Source organism: Odontomachus brunneus, unplaced genomic scaffold (assembly GCF_010583005.1).
Source record: "Odontomachus brunneus isolate Ranch 3 - 2012 unplaced genomic scaffold, Obru_v1 Obru_scaffold_250, whole genome shotgun sequence".
NCBI lineage: Eukaryota > Metazoa > Arthropoda > Insecta > Hymenoptera > Formicidae > Odontomachus > Odontomachus brunneus.
In genome coordinates this window covers 212,498-232,151 of record NW_022639700.1, presented here as the reverse complement: position 1 = coordinate 232,151, position 19,654 = coordinate 212,498, and the positions used below count along the sequence as shown (strand labels likewise).

The window sequence follows — 19,654 nt, the reverse complement described above, 5'->3', positions numbered from 1 at the left end:
TCTAATGGCTCCTGCACACAGGACGCGGTAATGCTTGCCGCGCGGCGGAAGTCCGAGCGACAGCCAATCAATATGTTGTTTTTCCGTAAGATCTAGAAGATTATTACGAAAAGCAGCATATTGATTGGCTGTTGCGCGAACTTTCGCCGCGCGGCAAGCATTACCGCGTCCTGTGTGCAGAAGACATAACTTTTACGGAAAAACAATATATTCATTGGCTGTTGAGCGGATTTCCGCCGCGCAGCGAAAGTCCGCGCGACAGCCAATCAATATGCTGCTTTCCGTAATAATCTTCTAGCTCTTACGGAAAAACAACATATTGATTGGCTGTCACGCGGACTTCCGCCGCGCGGCAAGCATTACCGCGTCCTGTGTGCAGGAGCCATTAGATAGCCTGTTATGGAAGATTCACACCGCGTCCGATATTCGACGTACGACGTCCGATATCCAATAGTAGAACAGCTTTCCAATCGAGAATTGAGTTCTCTATTAGAAAGCTGTTCTCTTTATTGGATATCGTACGTAGGACATCGGACATGGAACGCAGTGTGAATCCTGCAATATATGGTTGCGTTCCGTTTCACGCATATGCGCGCATTGCCTACAATATATGTAACATGAACTATAGATAAATGCGCGCATATGCGTGAAACGGAACGCAGCCATGGTCTGTTCTTTTCAGCTGCACTGGTACAATAAGTTAATGTGAGACAAGTATATATTTTCTCACTCTTACTTATTGCACCAGTTTAGTTATTGCAGCAGTGCAGCTGAAAAGAACAGACTGTTTAATATGGACATCTGTGATTGTACTTGAGACACGTGTCCATATAAAATATTTGCCAAAATGTGCGTGTCATCTTTTAGGTTTCCGGTTGTATTTCCAGTAATTAGAATTTACAGAGACTGAAAAATTCACGATAATAAGAATAGATGGATTGTTATGATGACCATTTTGACTTTGAATATACGTAATTGGTGTAATAACGCAGCAACACAGGAGATAAATCAAACTTGTTTTTTGACGTAATCTTTACTGTTTTAAGAGATTTCTCGATGTACTGTATTTCGCTCACCAACCGAGTTACAAGATAACGAAATGTTATTATTAAACTTACACTGAAAGGATACCTTTCATATTTTATTTTAATTGTACTTAAAAAAAAATTATGTGATGACTATGTAATTATATATCTACAGAAAATACAATTTATACAGCATTAGTCAATAATACAGCATTCATGGCAACAATACAGATTGCATCACAGTGACTCATTACATTGTAATAAAAATGAGAAGAATAATTGAGCCAAAAATATTTGTTATCCTGCTGATACTGCGACTCTGTGTAGGACAGCAGGTAACAGATGTATGTAATATAATTTCTTTTATTAGGGATACATTATAGAGACTTTCTTAAACTTTTAATGTATCTTATGTGCATAAATAATTGAAAATATATTTGTACATTATTAATTAAGAAATTAAATATTAAAAACAAATTTTCCTTCAAGTTTTTATTTTATATATTTAAAAACTTATATATACATATATATATATATGTATATATACATATATATATATATATATATATATATAGAAAATATAAAAAAAAGACCTATTTGAATTTGTAATTTGAACACATTAATATTTGTTGTTAGAATTCTAATACTGAACTAGTAGTGGAACAAGATGATACTCTTGTTTTGTTTTCTACACTCAGAGGATCTCTTGTAGGAGTTAGTCAACGATCAGGAGAAATACGATGGCAACAGGACAATGGTAGTAATTAATTTTATTTAATTGTATATAAATATATTATTTTTTAATATATGTGTATACATATGTACATACACAAATATCTATATATACTTATTCATGTTTCAGAGCCAGTAGTTAAAGTGCCTATTGGGGATATATCAGAGAATAAAATGTATGTTCTTTATATATTTAATTATTTTATGGAGCTATTTTTCATGATAAACTATAAATAATATCATATATTAAATAAGGTAACATGAGCCTTTGTTAACTTCTGCTTTTAGGCGAATGTTTCTACCAGACCCCAGAGATGGTACACTTTATTTATTTGGTAGAGATTCAGAAGCATTAAAAAAACTGCCATTAACCATTCCCCAGCTGGTGGCTAATAGCCCTTGCAAAAGTAGTGATGGCATGTTGTACACTGGTAGAAAAATTGATACTTGGTTTAGCATTGATCCAACAACTGGTGAAAGGGAGCAACTTTTGAGCTTTAATGACGTCAAAAATACTTGTCCTTTAAAAATACAGAATGCTATTTTTGTCGGTCGTACAGAATATAATATTATTATGGTTGATAGTAAGCATAAAGATAGAAAATGGAATGTGACATTCTATGATTATTCTGCTGAAAAAATGGAACCTGATGTTGCCGACAATTACGGTAATTTTCCTGTTATAAAACAATGATATTAAAATTTTTGTTAGGTATATTATTTATTATGTATACAGGTTGTCAGACTCTTTTCCATAATTTTTGTGGGAACGTAGAATGGATTGAGGTAAATATAAAAGTCCTATACCGTTTTGCATTATTTGCAATAAATCTCAAGATATTCAAAAAAAGATTAGTGAATTACACGCGATATAGCATGTGAGCTGTAGTGGCGCTGTCTGCCATTGTATACTTATACATTAGATCAAACTGAACAAAAACGTCTTTTACCGTTTTGTGTTTCCACAAAATTTGTGGAGGAAAGTCTGAAACACCCTGTATATATACAGAGTTTTCCAAAGTGCTATAAATCGTTGAATATCTTTCTAAAAATATACATTTTATCTAAAAATGCACATTTTAGAAAAAAAATGTTTAAAACAAATGCTTTAGAGCTTAAATATATTAGTTGCCAAAGGTTATTTTACTTTGAAATGATTTTAAAAGGTTTTGTCAAAGAGAGTAAATTTTCATTTTATTAGTAAAATCATGTTTTTTTTTAATATAAATCAACCCTTCCATTAATTCTATATATAAAAATACTGGTGTCAGATCGTCTAAAAGTGAATATTTTTCGAAATGTTTTAAATTTTATCTTAAGATATTTCAGTATAAGGGCTGGTTTTACCAACTCTGGTTACGATCAAATCTGACTGACGGTATTAGTTCCAACTGAAAATTCTAATGGATAAGAATGACAAGTACTCATGCCCATCAGTTGAAACTCTGATATCGTCGGTCAAATTTTGACTGTAACCGGAGTTGGTGAAACCGGTCCTAAGATATAAAATATAAATTTCTCGATGACCTTAAAGCTCTTGGATACTCGTAGGATAGACCGAGGCGAATTGGATCACAAAGTGAACCCGATTAGTCTAACTGTTAGTAATTGGCATAACAAAACAATTCATTTAAAACAAAATATTAACAATAATTGTCTTAGAGCTTATATTGATCTAATTCACCTTATGATTCGATTCACCTCGGTCTATCCTATTATGTTTCTTTTTAATGACGTCAGAAGCGAAGAAAGCGTGCTTAGCATTCTTGCGAAATACATTTACAATAAAAAAATATATCTGTAAAGCGACACTTGCAATTAATGGAGTTGCAATTAATTTGTACAATAGTTCAAACACTTCCCTTTTGTTCTAACAATCAACAGTTTACCGTAAATAAACGTGAAATCATGCGAAAAGATAGGTTAAAAAGATGTATGTCATAATTAGTAAATTATTGATTATTACAGCAAAAGGGAAGTATTTGTTCAGATTATTTTACAGATTTGCTCGATCAGTTGCAAGTGTCGTTTTATAGATATATCTTTTTATTTAAATATTTATTTCGCAAGAATTTTTAGCATGCGTTTACTCTGACATCATTAAATGCAGATAGACGACACAAGTACTCAGAAATCTTAATATTTTTGTACATAATAACAAGAGGAATCCATTAATGATTCTAATCTTTGCACACTGATGCATCAATGCATTTACAAAATGCAATTATGTTGTTTTTATGTTTTCGATATTTCTTTAATAATGAATTCCATTTATTATTTTTTATACAAAAACAAGTTATAAAAAAATGAATATTTTATTTCATATCTTATATCGAAAAAAGTATCAGAGAAAATTGTAAAATATTTCAAAGAGTATACACTTTTTAATGATCTTATGACTTCTTGACTTCTCGCCTTGACTTCTCGTTATATCAAATTCGTGATGACATCAGAAGCGAGGAATGATATGCTGATGAAAGTTGCGTGTCATTTCTGAATAAAGATAATCATGAATAAAAAAGCATTTTAGGTTGCTTAAGTACATTCGTAAAATTGTCTGAAAGGTATCCCTTTCTCTTGATCAATAAATAATCGTATAATAAATTTCGAAATGAGGCATGTGAAATGAATGTTTTATCTGCATGTCTTAATTTCATCATTTATTATACGACTATTTATTAATCGTCAGGGGAAAGGAATATCTTTCGGACAATTTTACAAGTATGCTCAAACAATCTCAAATGCTCTTTCGTCCATATTTATCTTAATTTAGAAATAGCACGCAACTTTCATCAGTACGTTGTTCCTCGCTTCTAACGTTATAAATTCAACATGACTGCGACGAGATATAAAAAGTCTCAAGTTAACATTTTTATACGCAGAATAATCTAAGGAATTAATTTATATTAAGAAAACCGAATAATTTAAAAAATATTGAAATTAGTCTCGACAGGATATTCTAAAATCTTTCTAACATCAAATACTTTTCAGCAGCTATTTAAATATAATATATTTTTTGAACCTTAAAATATTTGTTTAAAACATTTCTTTCTTAAAACATATATTTTTCAAGATATTTGACTGTTTCTGAAAGAGATCTTTTGAGAGATATTGCATAATATCAAACATAGAATATATATTTTATGTAACAACTTTATTTAATTTTAGATTTGTTACATTTTACCACAAGCTCAACAGGTCGCGTTGTGACACTGGATAAGAGATTAGGCATAGTTCTTTGGGAATTGGATCTCAAAAGTCCGATAATAGCGATGTACACCCTAACTGAAGACGGATTGCTGACAGTTCCTTTTACAAGTATTGCTGAAGGAACATTGGATTCATTATTGGAAAGACTCGCGACAAAATCAACTGATATTCAGCTGTTGTAAGTTAAAATTGCTCAAGATTGGAAAAAATTCTACATTTCGTAAATATTAAACGGAGAAAAAATCGCGTCTCTTTAAAGCCCCTTATAATAATAATTCGTAAAATTAATATGACAAAATAATGAGAAAATTAGATGAGAAAGAATAAAGTTGCATATTACGTTAATTTTATGATTATTCATTAATTGTTAGAGCAAAAGGAAAGTGTTCAAAGTATTTTAGAGATGTGCTTAATTGATTGTCATTTTGTGGACATATCTTTTTATTTCGATGTATTTTTCAAGAATTTTTAGCATGCATTTCCTCGTTTTTAACATCATTAAAAAGAGATGGACAATGCGAATATCCAAGAATCTTAAGAAACTTAACATTATTTCACATAAATTAATCATAATAAACTTAATTATATTTAAGTTAACATTTAGCAAGTTAACGTTCGCTACCAGTATCACATATGTGTGATGCACAGATCTCACTTCAAGTTCATCTTTATTCAAAATTTTCAATTTTACTTAACATGTTCGCTACTAACGTTATATATTTATATACGACAACAATATTTTTTTTTTGTATATCTGTATAAAAATAAAACAAGTCTGTTTTATGTAATTACATGAAAACAAATGCGATATGATCTGTGAAAAGAATTCCCCGAATAAACTATAGTAGTAAACGTGTTAATTCTCAAGTGATTTTGTTCTAGTAAAACTTTATACGTTGGCCAACATCGATATGGTTTCTATGCTTTACCATCGCTCGTTGACACGGACACGACAACGATATCAAGCAATATTGAACATTTGCTTCTGGAAGGTCCATTACTAACTTCGCATCTTGATGCAGATGACAGTGAAGTACCATTGCCAGGAAATCACGTTTTTATTTCTAACATCGATGTAGCTAATGATTATCAAAGCTTCAAACGCACCAAAAATATTATTATGTTAGGTAATGTGTACAAGTCACGTTTATTTGCACTCGTGCATTATGTAAATAAATCAATAAGAATATATCGCAACGTATATTTTGCGATTTTTATAATTCTATAATTCTTCCATTCAGATCATTATAAGGTACATGCGGAATATAAAGCACAAAATCAGCCTCTTCAAATAACCGGGCGATCTGACCCGATAATCGAGTCTTCGACATTGAATATTACCGGTACAAATCTATCAATCGCCATGCAAACAGATATGCCTAACGATACAGTCCAGTCAGAAAGCAAGCAAAATTGGCAAATGGTTATATCAAAAACTTACAGCGCTAGCAAAATATGGTTAAATCAGCAAGAGGATAAGGGTTTAAAGTTAACCATGATTATACTCATAGGATGTGTTATCATAATGTTTTGGTATATAAATACTCAGATTAAGGGCGTTCAACAATTATCACAGGTACAACATATATATGTGTGTGTGTGTGTGTATATAATGTATGTGTAATATATATCGTAGATTAATCTTGAGAAGCGTCGCTTTTCAAAATCGATCAATCTTAACAAAATCAATTAATATCTCAATATTTAAAAAAATTATTAGTAATAGAAATAGAAATATTCTATTTTCAAAAAAAATAGAACTTTTTATAATCTATAAAATTTTAATAATTTTCTCAGGAAATTTTATTGTTAAATTATTTGTTTAGGGTTCGCGCGAAAATAGTCGCACGAGTTATTTTAATAAAGATAGCTTGACTATTATACCGGAAGATATTGGAGAGGGTTTAGTGAGAGTAGGAAAGATTACATTTGACACGAGACAAGTCTTAGGCAAAGGATGCGAAGGAACATTTGTGTACAAGTAATTTATATTTTTAATTTGTATAATAATACAATATTTACAGATGTAACAGAAGAACATACAGATGTATTATTTTTTATACAGAAAAGTCTTTATTTCACTCTGCTTCTTTCTTTAGAGGTGAATTTGATGGTCGTGCTGTGGCTGTGAAACGTCTGCTGCCGGATTGTTTTATGTTTGCTGACCGAGAGGTGGCCTTGCTGAGGGAATCAGATGCACACGCAAATGTAGTTAGGTACTTTTGTACTGAACAGGATCGTATGTTCAGATACATCGCTTTGGAGCTTGCTGAAGCTACGTTACAAGATTACGTAGCAGGCAAATACAATAGGGAGAAGATATCTGTAAAGAATATCTTATATCAGGCAACATTCGGGTTGGCGCACTTGCATTCTTTGGATATCGGTAAGTCTGATGAAGAAAGAAATTGTAAGTATTATTAACTAATTTTTTAAAGCTTTGGATATGTTGTAAAGTAAAAGACACCTTTTTACATGTGCTTTCTCACATGTGCACTGATATCATTTTCATAGTCTTTTCAGAGAGTTATATTTTTGTTTCCTTCACACATAACTGTACCTTAAATTTAAAAAAATAGACAACTCTGAAAGGTAAATTTTGAAAAGATGTAATTATATATATATATATATATATATATATATATATATATATACACACACACACACACACGTGTGTGTGTGTGTGTGTATATATACTGTCTCATATACACATCTAGATGTGTATAAGAGAGAGATATATATGTGTGTGTGTGTGTGTCTATATATATATATATATAGACACACACACACACACACACACACACACACACACACACACACATATATATCATTTATTTCTACTTTTAGGAAGTTAAAAGTTAATTTATAAAAGTTTGTAATATTGGCGCAGTCCACAGAGATATTAAGCCTCACAATGTGCTTCTTTCCGTTCCTGGACCACGAGGTGAAGTACGTGCGATGATATCGGATTTCGGTTTATGCAAAAAACTTCAACTGGGTCGCGTATCATTTTCGCGAAGATCTGGCGTTACTGGAACGGACGGCTGGATAGCACCGGAAATACTTGGAGATAATGAAGAAAGTGCGACATGTGCGGTTGACATCTTCTCGCTCGGTTGTGTTTTTTATTATGTTCTCTCCGATGGTAAACATCCTTTTGGTGATCCTCTACGAAGGCAAGCCAACATCATCTGTAAGTACTGATTAAGTTAAATTTCCAAGTTTCAGTATTTAACTATTTTTATTATTCATACTATTGTTTTATTTACTATTTGATGTATCTTTTTAATTAAACTGCTATAATACATATAAAATTCATATATATTGAATTATCGTTGTAAAACAAATAATAATATACTAAATTAATAATATACTATGTAGTTACATTTCTATTCCAAAGATGTTCAGTAAGAAATATTAAATATAACTATCACCTAATCAAGTAACTTATTCTATTCCTGCTGCAGGTGGCGAAAGCAATTTGATAACACTTCAGACCATGTCTGCAAATGACAGAGAATTAGCGCTACTGCTCATCAAGATGATGATTTGCAACAATCCTTCCAACAGGCCACCAGCTTTGGCGATTTGTAATTATCCGATTTTTTGGAGTTCGTTAAAGATTCTGAGTTTTTTCCAGGTATATAAAATGTTTTTTAATATTGTCAAGATCCATATTTCGCCCACACTCGAAATGAAAAGGTGTACAATCTAAATTATATAAATATATAATTTAGAGATTGTGTGTACATTTTGTCTACTTTTCATAAAATTTTTTAAAAATAATTATATATATATATATATATATATATATATATCAATGTGATAGTATATGATGGTTATTAATGCAAATGAAGAGAAGAAAGATATGTTTGCATGAGTACATTTGAACTGAACAGTAATGAGAAATTTGAGTTTATAATTAAATCTCGATTTAATAATACACACACACACACACACACACACACGTGTGTGTGTGTGTGTGTGTGTGTGTGTGTGTGTGTGTGTGTGTGTGTGTGTGTGTGACAGTGTGACAGTGTGACAGTGTGACATAATGCATTCGAAGGTGCCTATCCAATAACGAGAAATCCATCACAACAATGTTACGATTAAGCTTTAAAAATTACTGTTCTTTTATTACTTTTATGATTATGCTCTATCCACTGAAGCTATTGGTATAATTTTTAAAGTTTAATTATTATTATCGTAATTTGTGGACAGGATGTCAGCGATCGAGTGGAAAAAGATCAATTAGACAGCCCAGCCTTAATAGCCTTGGAAAGTTGTGGCGAACGTGTGATAGAAAATGATTGGATATCGTACATAGATGTGGAAGTTGCATCGGATCTACGGAAATATAGAAGCTACAGTGGCGATAGTATGAGGGATCTGCTCAGGGCTTTGCGGAATAAGGTCAGTGAAGATAAGCAATGGTACAAATGGTCACAAGTATAATACAAATGCAGGGTTGGGAAATTCGTTACTTGTAACGAAGTTATAGTTACAGTTATATTTTTTGGTAACTGTAACTTAGTTACTTTTTTCCTCACCTGTAACTGTAACTTAACTTAGTTACTTACTTTTAGTAACTTGTAACTTTTTTAACAGTTACTTTAATAGTTACTTGGGGAATGTAAAAATAAAATTAAAATTATATAGTAATTGTATATTAATTTAATAATTTAAATAGCACAGAGAATTCAAAAAGAATTAAAAAAGAATGTAGTCATATATCAACAATTCTGAGTTCATTTTCAGATGTAAAAAGAATTCTTCAGAGTTTAGTTCAGTGAAAAGAATTCTTTTTGCATTTAAAAATGAACTCAGAATTGGTGACATACAACTGAATTCTCTTTAAATTCTCTGTGCTATTTGGGGAATTTATCAACATATTTATGGAGCATGTAATTAAATTCTTTTATTTCTACAAAGCTATTATTAAATTTTTATTATATTAAGTACAGATTTGAAATTTGTTAAGTGGACTAATTAATGTGGTAGATATTAATTATAGAAATAAATTCTTACAATTTAGTAAAACTTAAAATGTAAGATTTTTGTATTTACAATAATAATTTACAATCATTTTAAGAAAGTAACTTAAAAGTAACGATGTAACTTTGTGTAACTGTAACGAGTTACTTTTCATAGCCAGTAACTTGTAACTGTAATTAGTTACATTTTCAGCAAAAGAAACTGTAACTGTAACTAGTTATATTTTCAGCAAAAGAAACTGTTACTAGTTACTTTTAAAAAGTAACTTTCCCAACTCTGTACAAATGTTACGTTATTTATAATATAAATTATATATTATTCGATTTTTGTTGATATTAAAAATTAATTTTAAATAATTAAAAGGCGAGACATTTTCTCGTTCTCTTGGTTTGGGACATCCTGCGTAAGTTAGCGTTGGCATCATGGTATGTTTTTAGAAACATCATTATCGAGAATTAAGCCCGAAAGCACAGGAGAGTCTCGGCGAAATTCCTGATCAGTTCACGGAATACTGGCTATCCAGATTTCCGAACTTATTGTGTCATGTGTGGTGCGCGATGCAGAATTTCCGAGACGAATCGAACCTTAAACGTTATTATCATTTAGAATATACTTTTTCGTGCGGATGTGAAGGACAACAAAGAGCTATACGAATAGCTCGAGTGAAAAACATGCTATCGACATCAACGAGGAGGATTAATTCAAGCACCAATCCAACAAGATATCGCGGTCAAAAGAAGAAGCAAGAAAGAAAAAAGCAGGAGGAGTCGACACCTTGCTTAATGCCGCCGGCAAATTAAGTTATTTTATATAAAATAGTTATCAATGCAAATGAAGAGAAGAAAGATGTGTTTGCGCAAGTACATTTGAACTGAACTATAATGAAATTTGGGTTTATGATTAAATCTCGATTTAATATCAATAAGACATCCAGTAACATAAAAGTTCTTCTATATTGGTCGCAATGTTAGTTGCAACAATCGTGACAATGATGATCGTAAATTCATAGCGTAAACTTGTTGATTTTGGCTATATTATGATATCCATTGTCAGTAATGAAAATCTATAGTTTATGTTTATGTATAGTACATAAACATAAACTATGTATAGTACATAAACATATACTAATATAGTTACGTATACTAATATGTACACTAATATAGATTTTCAATACTAGGAATGAATATCAGAACAGCCTTTGTTGATACAGCTAATCAATGTATAATCGATTTGTAGAACGATTTAGACATAATAAAATCAAAAGTTTACGAAACTGTCAAAATTAAGAGTCATTATCAACAAGGTTACACAGTAATAATTAATTAATAATAATATAATTTCTGCACAAGCTTATCGGAGTATGACTTAATTTTGATAGTGGTGAGATCTTACAATGCTAGCCAAGTTCACGCTCTGAATTTGTGGTCACTGTTTGCGACAAATATTGCAACTGCCATTGCAGCCAATGTAAAAAGGCCTTAAGGGATCATTCTTGATTCCTCAAGCGTTATGATATTTATATTATGTAGTTCAAAGCTCGGGACGCGTTGCACATTTCGGTCGATTTTCAACTTGCTCCGTCTAGCGCTATTTCCCTTATCTTATCGTCTTACACGCAACTTACAAGTTACTCGAGACTTAGAAACATATGAGTTATATTTGTTTCCAATAGTAAAAAATTATTAAAAATATATATTTACAAATCATACGTTCTTGAATCTGAAACGGCTTGTAAGTTGAACGGGATGATGAAGTAAGAAAAATAGCACTAAGCAAAGTAAGTCGAAAATTGGCCAAAATTTGCAATGCGTGTTAAGCTCTGATGTAGCTTCTCCCAGATATAAATGTAATTTTGATCTTTAGTGTGTGTTTTTAGGTCCTATTTAAACTTTTTTTCTTTCAAATGAGCAAAGAAATTTGTTTTATTGAATTTTTTATCTTTAAATTTTAATAAATTTAAAGGTAAAGTTTCCTTATTTCTTAAACAAATTGAGCTTTAAAAGGACATTATTTTATCTGAATATGAATTGGAAATAGTAAACATTAATGATATTTGGATCAAAAAATGTATCTGTGATCTTTCATTCATTTACTTAACTCACTCATTCATACATATACGCGCGTGTGTATGTTACACGTACTTTTTATATTCTATATCGAGACAGAGAGAGAGAGAAAGAGAGAGAGGGAGAGAGAGACGTCTGTAAATAATTAATTAATTACTGAAAGCAAATTCAGAAATTTTGACAATATCTAAGAATGTATGGACATAATGCAAGATTATTCTTCTTAGAATAGTCTTGCGAAAACTCTGGAACTCAGAAATATTTGGCGATTTGCATTTTATCAACGTATAAAAGATTATTTATATGCGATGCTTGTGAAAATATATAGTGCGATCTCATATATTAGAATAAAGCAATTAAAATATAAACGTAAGGGGACCATTTTTAAGCGATATAGACAGAATATATATTAATAATTGGTTATATATTATATCAATAATTAATGCGGACAATGTTTTATGTTGATAATTATAAAATTATTTGCGCAGGATAATGTGTGCGTGTGCGTGCGTGCGTGTGCGTGCATATGTGTGATTCATTAATATAGACTATTAATGAATTAATGTTAAGCATTCAGTAGCAGGTAGATTGAGTCAAGTTGAATAAGAAATCCTTTACCATTTTGCAAACTATGTAAACTTTTTAAGCCATAAGAAAACCCGAAAGTGCGTGAATTTAACTGAAAATAAAGCTCGCATTGTCTATCTTTTTTTTAATGACATCAGAAACGAGAAAATGCATGCTAAAAATTCTTGCAAAATACGTTAAAATAAAAATATATATCCATAAAGTAACACTTGCAAAAGATTAAACAAATTTGTGATATTCTGTGCACTCGTCTTTTGTTCTAACAATCAATAATTTGTTGTAAATTAACATGACATACAATTCATCTTCTTAATCTATTTTTTCATCTATTTCTATTCAGGTTAATTTACAATAAATTATGTGCACGGAATATCTTACAAATTTATTTAATTGATTGCAAATGTCACTTTATGGGTATATATTTTTATTTTAACATATTTTGCAAAAATTTTTAGCATGTATTTTCTTGCTTCTGACGTTATTAAAAAAAGATTAACAATGCGAGAAGCTAAAAGCCTTAATAATAAATAGTTATATGTTAATAATGATTAATATATACATTTATATAATCAGTAAATAATTATATATTAGTAATAAATAAAATTAAAAATAATTTATTCTTTATGAAAGTTATAAAATATAAAATCAATAAATTGGTAGATATAATTAAGAAACAAATAAGCGCGACAAAATGATCGGATTAATTAAAAATAATTATCGCGCGCTACGTGGTATACGAACTCTGTAGAGGTTATGTTTTAAAATTACTAACAATGCTGAAAATCTGTAACAAATTACATAATATGAACTTATATAGTTTAGCTACCGTTTACTGGACTGCGTTCTAATATTCACTGATTGTGCTCTAATATTCACTGAACTCTCACTCGCGTTCGCCAATTCGCAATCAGCGAAAGTTGGAATAACTTTGCGAGTGGCGTGGCTCAGGTTCTAATCTACAACGCTTATTCTATCATATCGCGCCCGATCATTTGCCAATTTAATTAATAATTTACGTGAAATTTGCACACGTAAATTTACGTGATTGTTTACAAAATGGTAGAAAGCTTCTATGTTTAGTTTGACTTTATCTATTTCCTCTCCCGAACGTTAATTTGGTAACACTCTATAAATAAAAGTTTAATATGTTTTGCATATAGTTTGCGTGCTAACATATATAAATAAGAAAGAAAATAAACTTATATATATATATATTTTTTTTTTTTTTTTTTTTGTTCTAACAATCAATAATTTGTTGTAAATTAACATGACATACAATTCATCTTCTTAATCTATTTTTTCGTCTATTTCTATTCAGGTTAATTTACAATAAATTATGTGCACGGAATATCTTACAAATTTATTTAATCGATTGCAAATGTCACTTTGTGGGTATATATTTTTATTTTAACATATTTTGCAAAAATTTTTAGCATGTATTTTCTTGCTTCTGACGTTATTAAAAAAAAAATATATATATATATAATAAATAATATATATATACACACACACACACACAAATGTATGTATGTATGTATGTATACACATATATACATACAGGTTATCCCATCACTACTGCATTATCTCTTAAGGGCGGATTCCTGAGGTAATTTGAATAAAAAAAATCCTAATATAAAAATGTCCAGGCTATAATATTTTTCAAATTATAAACTATTAAAGTTGGTCAATTATACTGGCTAAAATACGCGCACTCAAGTACGGTACAACACACAATGGGTGCGTTCAGCGGAAAAAGCGGGTGTATATCAGTTGGACACGGGGCAATTGGACACAGTCCAATCACAAGTCGCTGTTCCAAGGGACCCTACAAATGTCTCTAATCACACGGTGCTGTGATTGGCTGTGTCCAAATGCACCGTGTCCAAGTGCACCGCTCCCGAAAAAGCTGGTATTGCTCAGTGAGCAATCAACGATTATTAGTTCTTACTGTTAGATCCCTAAATCTAGACCAATTACATTGACGAATTGCTCAACTGTTGTGCAACTGTTGAGCGCTCAATGGTATAGGTTCATGCACATGCATCCCTTTTCCAAATATTGATATGGAAGTTCCATACATATAACAACGTATGTAATAATAATCTACCTTTTCTATGATTTAAATTAACATATCGCAAATAATAACAATTTCGTCAAAATGTTATGAGTAAAATATCATACAATACATTTATAAGAATCAATAAGCTGTCACATATTTGACATTTTTTTCAGAGATTTACAACTAATTTCATATCTTATGCAAATTCTTATGTGCATGCACTTGTACCATTGTGTGTTGTACCATACTTGAGCGAACGTACTTTAATATAATTGGTCAACTTTAATCATTTATAATTTGAAAAGTATTATAGCCTTGACATTTTTGTATTAAGATTTTATTCTTTAAATTATCTCAGGAATCCACCCTTAAGAGATAATGCAGTAGTGGCAGGACACCTTGTATATATGTATATACAGAGTGACACCGAACAAGGTGGCCAAACTTCGGTACCGTATTCTACTCTTCCTAAAGATGGAAAAAGGTCATGTAAACATAGATCCAGAAAAGTTTTTATGTCTCGGAAAGCACGAATCTCTGATTCATAAACATAAGTTTGGAATATACCATTGGCAACATCGATGTGAAGCATGTATTGTTGCAGGAGATAATCATTTCTAGCAATTTCTTTAAGTAAGCTTTAAATATACTCAATCATAAACAAAAAAGTATTTCTTGAAAAGGACCTATGTTTCCGGACCTATGTTTATATAACTTTTTTTCATCCTTAGGAAGAGTAGAATATGATATCGAAGTTTGACTACCTTGTTCGGTGTCACCGTGTATATATATAAAAGATATATAATAGATTATAAACTTATTATTATTATATTATTATTTTGTACAATACTATTATTATTATTTGTACAATATAAATTATCGACACTTGGGAGAATAATTTTGTACATATAAACATCCAAATAGAGTTTATAATGCACAAACTATTAAATTATTATTATATTTAATTATTACATTCTTTTGTGTATGTACTTCAAAATATTTGACTGTTCTACTTTGTGTGCATTGTGTACACTTAATTCTCTCCCAGATAACATTAGACATCCTAAAATCATCCTAAACGTATTAAGAACGGGTGTATATCAGTTAGACACGGGGCAATTGGACACAGTCCAATCACAAGTCGCTGTTCCAAGGGACCCTACAAATGTCTCTAATCACACGGTGCTGTGATTGGCTGTGTCCAAATGCACCGTGTCCAAGTGCACCGCTCCCGTCCTAAGTATGTCCAGGGTGATATTAACACATGTTATGTTATTTGTGTTGCGAAATGAGTTTGAACTTTTTTTTCTAATGTAGGAACGCATCAAATAATAAAGATTGTAAGCTATTACTCACGAGCCTATACGATAATCCATTATAACAATTGGAATGGATACTTCGTAAAAAATATAAATATCTTTACTACAGGATTAGGCTTACGATCAAACTGTTTCGCAAGGAAATGTACACATGTTTACACACTACGAAAAAATAAAAAAATTTGTTTTGATTTTTAAGTTATATAACTCACATTCAACATTCATTTTTGAGTTATATATCACATTAAACATAAATAAAATGTTTATCAACTAAATAATTGTTGCTAATTGTCTATAATTTTTCAACGATATTCTAGCAGTATTCGTATATTTCTACGCTAGAAAGTGAATGTTAAAGACTGAAAATCGAAACGAATTTTTTTTCATGTATAAAATGTTAGCATATTAACTTTTTTAGTCTTGATTTTATAGAAAAATATCTCAGAAAATATGTATTCTATTCAATGGAGCATATCAAATATTCGAAACTAATTTTTGAGTTTCATATTTTTTGGAACTTTAAATCATAGCATTTTATTTAACATATAATTTTATAGCTAGTATAAAAGTAAGTTTAACGATCTCCAATATCACGATTTTTATATAACCTTGAGTTTAAATATATCCAAAGTATACAACTTTAATTTCTTGTTTCTGTCGTAAATGAGTAAATTTTTTACAACATAAATGTAAAGAAAATGTCTTATATATAAAAATTTTTAAATTTCTTCAGATATGACTCATATAATATATCTGAAATATATCTTGGAGATATCTTAGAGACATAAAACAGCAATAAGAAAATATGGAAAGAAATTAACTTAATATTTTTTACAGATGTATCAATGTATGTATAAAGTGCAATGGAATATGTTTCTTTATGCTTTTTTATATCAACTTATTCCTTTGATTATTTTAATTATAAAAATATAAAGGTCATTAAAAAATAAATGACATTTTATATTTTATTTTGGAAGATATTAAAATGAAATATCTCAAAAATATTCATTTTTTTATTATTTCATTTTAGTATTTTTATACATAGAATAACTAGTGGAATACTTCTATATATAAAAGAGGAAAAATTATATTCAATTTAAAAAACAAAAATTAATCTTAAAATGTTCTTAACATATCTACTATAATGTAACCGTTCTTAGAATATGTCCCCCTTTATATTGAACATTTTTATATGAAATTAATTTTGTCATTAAAACTTGTAAACAATGATATCAATTATTTTATTTCGCATATTATGTATACGCGTATATTTTTTTTTTCCTCCAGATTGGTGAAGATATCACCTTGCCATCAGCCTTCCCCGAAGTTTTAGCGACTATTTGGCACTCTATCCTCTTCTTCTTTTAGCCTAAAAAATAAATTATTCAGCCTTCCCACCAGGTACCCCCCTTAGTTTTCTTTCTCTCTCTCTCTTTTTAGATCTGTTTCCCTATTTTCTTTAAAAACTGAAATGTTTTCTTTAAAAACTGAAACTGAAATGAACAATATATCCCATTCTTCTTCTTGTATCAATTTATCTACATTACATATTACTCTCTTCCTTTCTCTTTCAAATTTTCGGAACATGAATTCTCTCTCCTCAATATATTTTCCGCAATGTATAGGACGTGATTTATTGTCTCTTTTTCAGCTCCACATTCACACCTTTCTACATCAATTATATCTTTTCTTCCCAGCGATTCGTTCAAATTGTAATGATTCGCTCTGATCCTATTTATCATTGTGCTAAACCCTCTAACATCGTTTCTCCCTTTATATCAGGGGCTTTCTCTCTTGCTGTTGTAGAACTTCTTAAAATAATCTTTACCCTTCCACTCACTCTCTCTAACATTTATCGCTCTTGTTCTTCTTCTCCCCTCTTTCTTGTATTCCTCCTTCAGATCTTTGTAGGGCACTTTAAGTAACCTTGTACACTCTTCCTCAGTTCCTGCCTTAGCCAGTTCGTCTGCTATCTCATTTCCTACTACTTCGCAATGCCCAGGGACCCATACTAGCACTATTTTTTTCTTTCTCTTTCTTTTAATATAGAAATATCTCCTTCTTACTTCTCTGATGTACATATTCTTGTATACACCTAGTTCATTACATTCTACTCCTTGGATTGCACTCTTCGAGTCTGTCATTATCAGTATATCGCCCTCTCTATCTTCTTCCATTTCTACCTTCTGCAGTGCCTTAACTATTCCTATCACCTCCGCTGTGAAAGTCGAGCATCTCTTATATACACTGATGTAATTTCCCTTCTTCTTTTTCTGCTTCCATTATGCCTATTCCCGTTGACACGCCCTTACTCTTCTTGGATCCATCCGTGAAGAATATATTCACTTTACTATTATCTATTCCGTGGTCTTTACTTACTTGTTTGATCATTTCTTCATCTGAAGTACGATTACTTTTCCTTTCTTCCCCTGCACTAAAATCCGTCTCCACCTTGTCTGTCATATCCCAGTAGTCTTTTTTATAAAGGTCAAACCCCAACGACCTCTCTACCAGTCCTCTATCCTTCCTCACTCTTCTCCATGCTTCCGTAATTACTATCCCCTGCCCTCTCGGATTCTTCATTCGATCCCTTGTTTCATAGCTTTCCAACATTTTAATCTTCTCCTTCAGATCTTCCCTACCCCATATCATCAATTTCGCGAGAAGATTTTTTGCTAACATCACAGCTCTTTCTCTCAAATTCATACATTTTGTTTCTTCAAGAATTATATTCTTGGGAGTAGATATCCTGTATCCCATTGCAACGCGTAAGCCTAGAAATTGTACTTTCTCTAGCTCATCTCTGTTTTTAACTAACTCAGGAAAATATATACAGCTACCATAGTCAAAAATAGATCTAATCAGGACCTTGTACATCAAGACCGCCAGATTGACCTCCATACTTTTTCCAATATTATTCATATATTTCAGCAGGTTGTTCGCTCTTTTCATTTTTCCCTTGACCTTATCTTTTTGCTTTCTAAATGTCAGGTCTTTATCCAGTGTAATACTCAGAAACACACTTTCTTCCCTTTCTTCTATTTCTACGCCTCCTATAGAAATCTTCTGGTTATCATCTACTTCTTAACCTTTTTTCTTAAACCTCATATACTGAGTTTTCTTTGGCTCAAGATCAAGTCCTAACTTATCCAGCTCCTTTTTCAATGATTCAATTGCCCTTTCCAACTGGTTCTTCAATTCGGCATTCTTTTTACCTGTAACATACACAGCTATATCATCTGCAAATTGTAGCACTTTTACGTTATCCTCTATATTCTTAACAATATCTCTTGTGTAAATAGCATAAAGCAACGAACTAAGCACACCACCCTGTGGTAAACCTTGTCTCACCATCCTTGTCATCTCTTCATCCTCTCCTATTATGAACTTGACTTCTCTTTCTTCTAACCAGAATTTTAAAAATTTTATAAATCTACCGGGGCAGTTTACTTTTTGAAGTTTGTTTATTAAAATATCTCCCTTCACATTATCATAAGCACCCGATGTCCAAAAAGGCTGCTAGTGTAACTTCATTTTCTCTGTAGAAACCATTTTTAACATCTACAACTAATTCCATTAGATTATCCATAACTCCTCTTCCTCTTCTAAAACCATTTTGTTTACCGTCTAACAGCTTTTTTTTCTCAATCCACCAGTTAA

The 19,654-nt window shown here is 31.0% G+C and overlaps 1 protein-coding gene and 1 long non-coding RNA gene across 9 annotated transcripts; one reads left to right on the top strand and one right to left on the bottom strand.

Annotated features, from left to right (window-relative positions):
* Positions 1–750: 750 nt before the first annotated feature.
* LOC116852700 (serine/threonine-protein kinase/endoribonuclease IRE1) lies at positions 751–12,657 on the top strand. Of its 3 annotated transcripts, XM_032833310.1 has the most exons (14): positions 751–1,101; positions 1,201–1,369; positions 1,662–1,782; positions 1,888–1,933; positions 2,046–2,425; positions 4,926–5,145; positions 5,850–6,094; positions 6,209–6,543; positions 6,794–6,948; positions 7,067–7,353; positions 7,858–8,160; positions 8,435–8,607; positions 9,189–9,380; positions 10,400–10,762. In XM_032833310.1, exons 2-14 carry the CDS (start codon positions 1,292–1,294, stop codon positions 10,760–10,762), a joined length of 2,898 nt encoding a protein of 965 aa, XP_032689201.1. In that variant the 5' UTR covers positions 751–1,101; positions 1,201–1,291. The 3 variants fall into 3 exon arrangements, with proteins under 3 accessions (XP_032689201.1, XP_032689202.1, XP_032689200.1); XM_032833311.1 differs by having other exon boundaries at positions 751–1,360; positions 10,400–12,657; XM_032833309.1 differs by having other exon boundaries at positions 752–1,369; positions 10,400–12,657.
* LOC116852704 lies at positions 6,938–14,238 on the bottom strand. Of its 6 annotated transcripts, none has more exons than XR_004379831.1 (4): positions 14,175–14,238; positions 8,402–8,678; positions 7,881–8,158; positions 6,938–7,527 (listed from the first exon to the last, which is right to left on the bottom strand). It is a non-coding gene; the product is annotated as an uncharacterized LOC116852704 (long non-coding RNA). The 6 variants fall into 6 exon arrangements; XR_004379832.1 differs by lacking the exon at positions 14,175–14,238 and adding an exon at positions 13,443–13,873; XR_004379835.1 differs by lacking the exon at positions 8,402–8,678.
* Positions 14,239–19,654: the final 5,416 nt, after the last annotated feature.

What these genes read in the sequence shown, in the direction of transcription:
- LOC116852700 (XM_032833309.1), top strand. Translation starts at nt 1,292, where the DNA reads ATGAGAAGAATAATTGAGCCAAAAATATTTGTTATCCTGCTGATACTG. An exon ending in GCGTTCAACAATTATCACAG is followed by an intron (nt 6,544 to 6,793) that starts GTACAACATATA and finishes TTATTTGTTTAG; the next exon opens with GGTTCGCGCGAAAATAGTCG. An exon ending in TCAGGGCTTTGCGGAATAAG is followed by an intron (nt 9,381 to 10,399) that starts GTCAGTGAAGAT and finishes GTATGTTTTTAG; the next exon opens with AAACATCATTATCGAGAATT.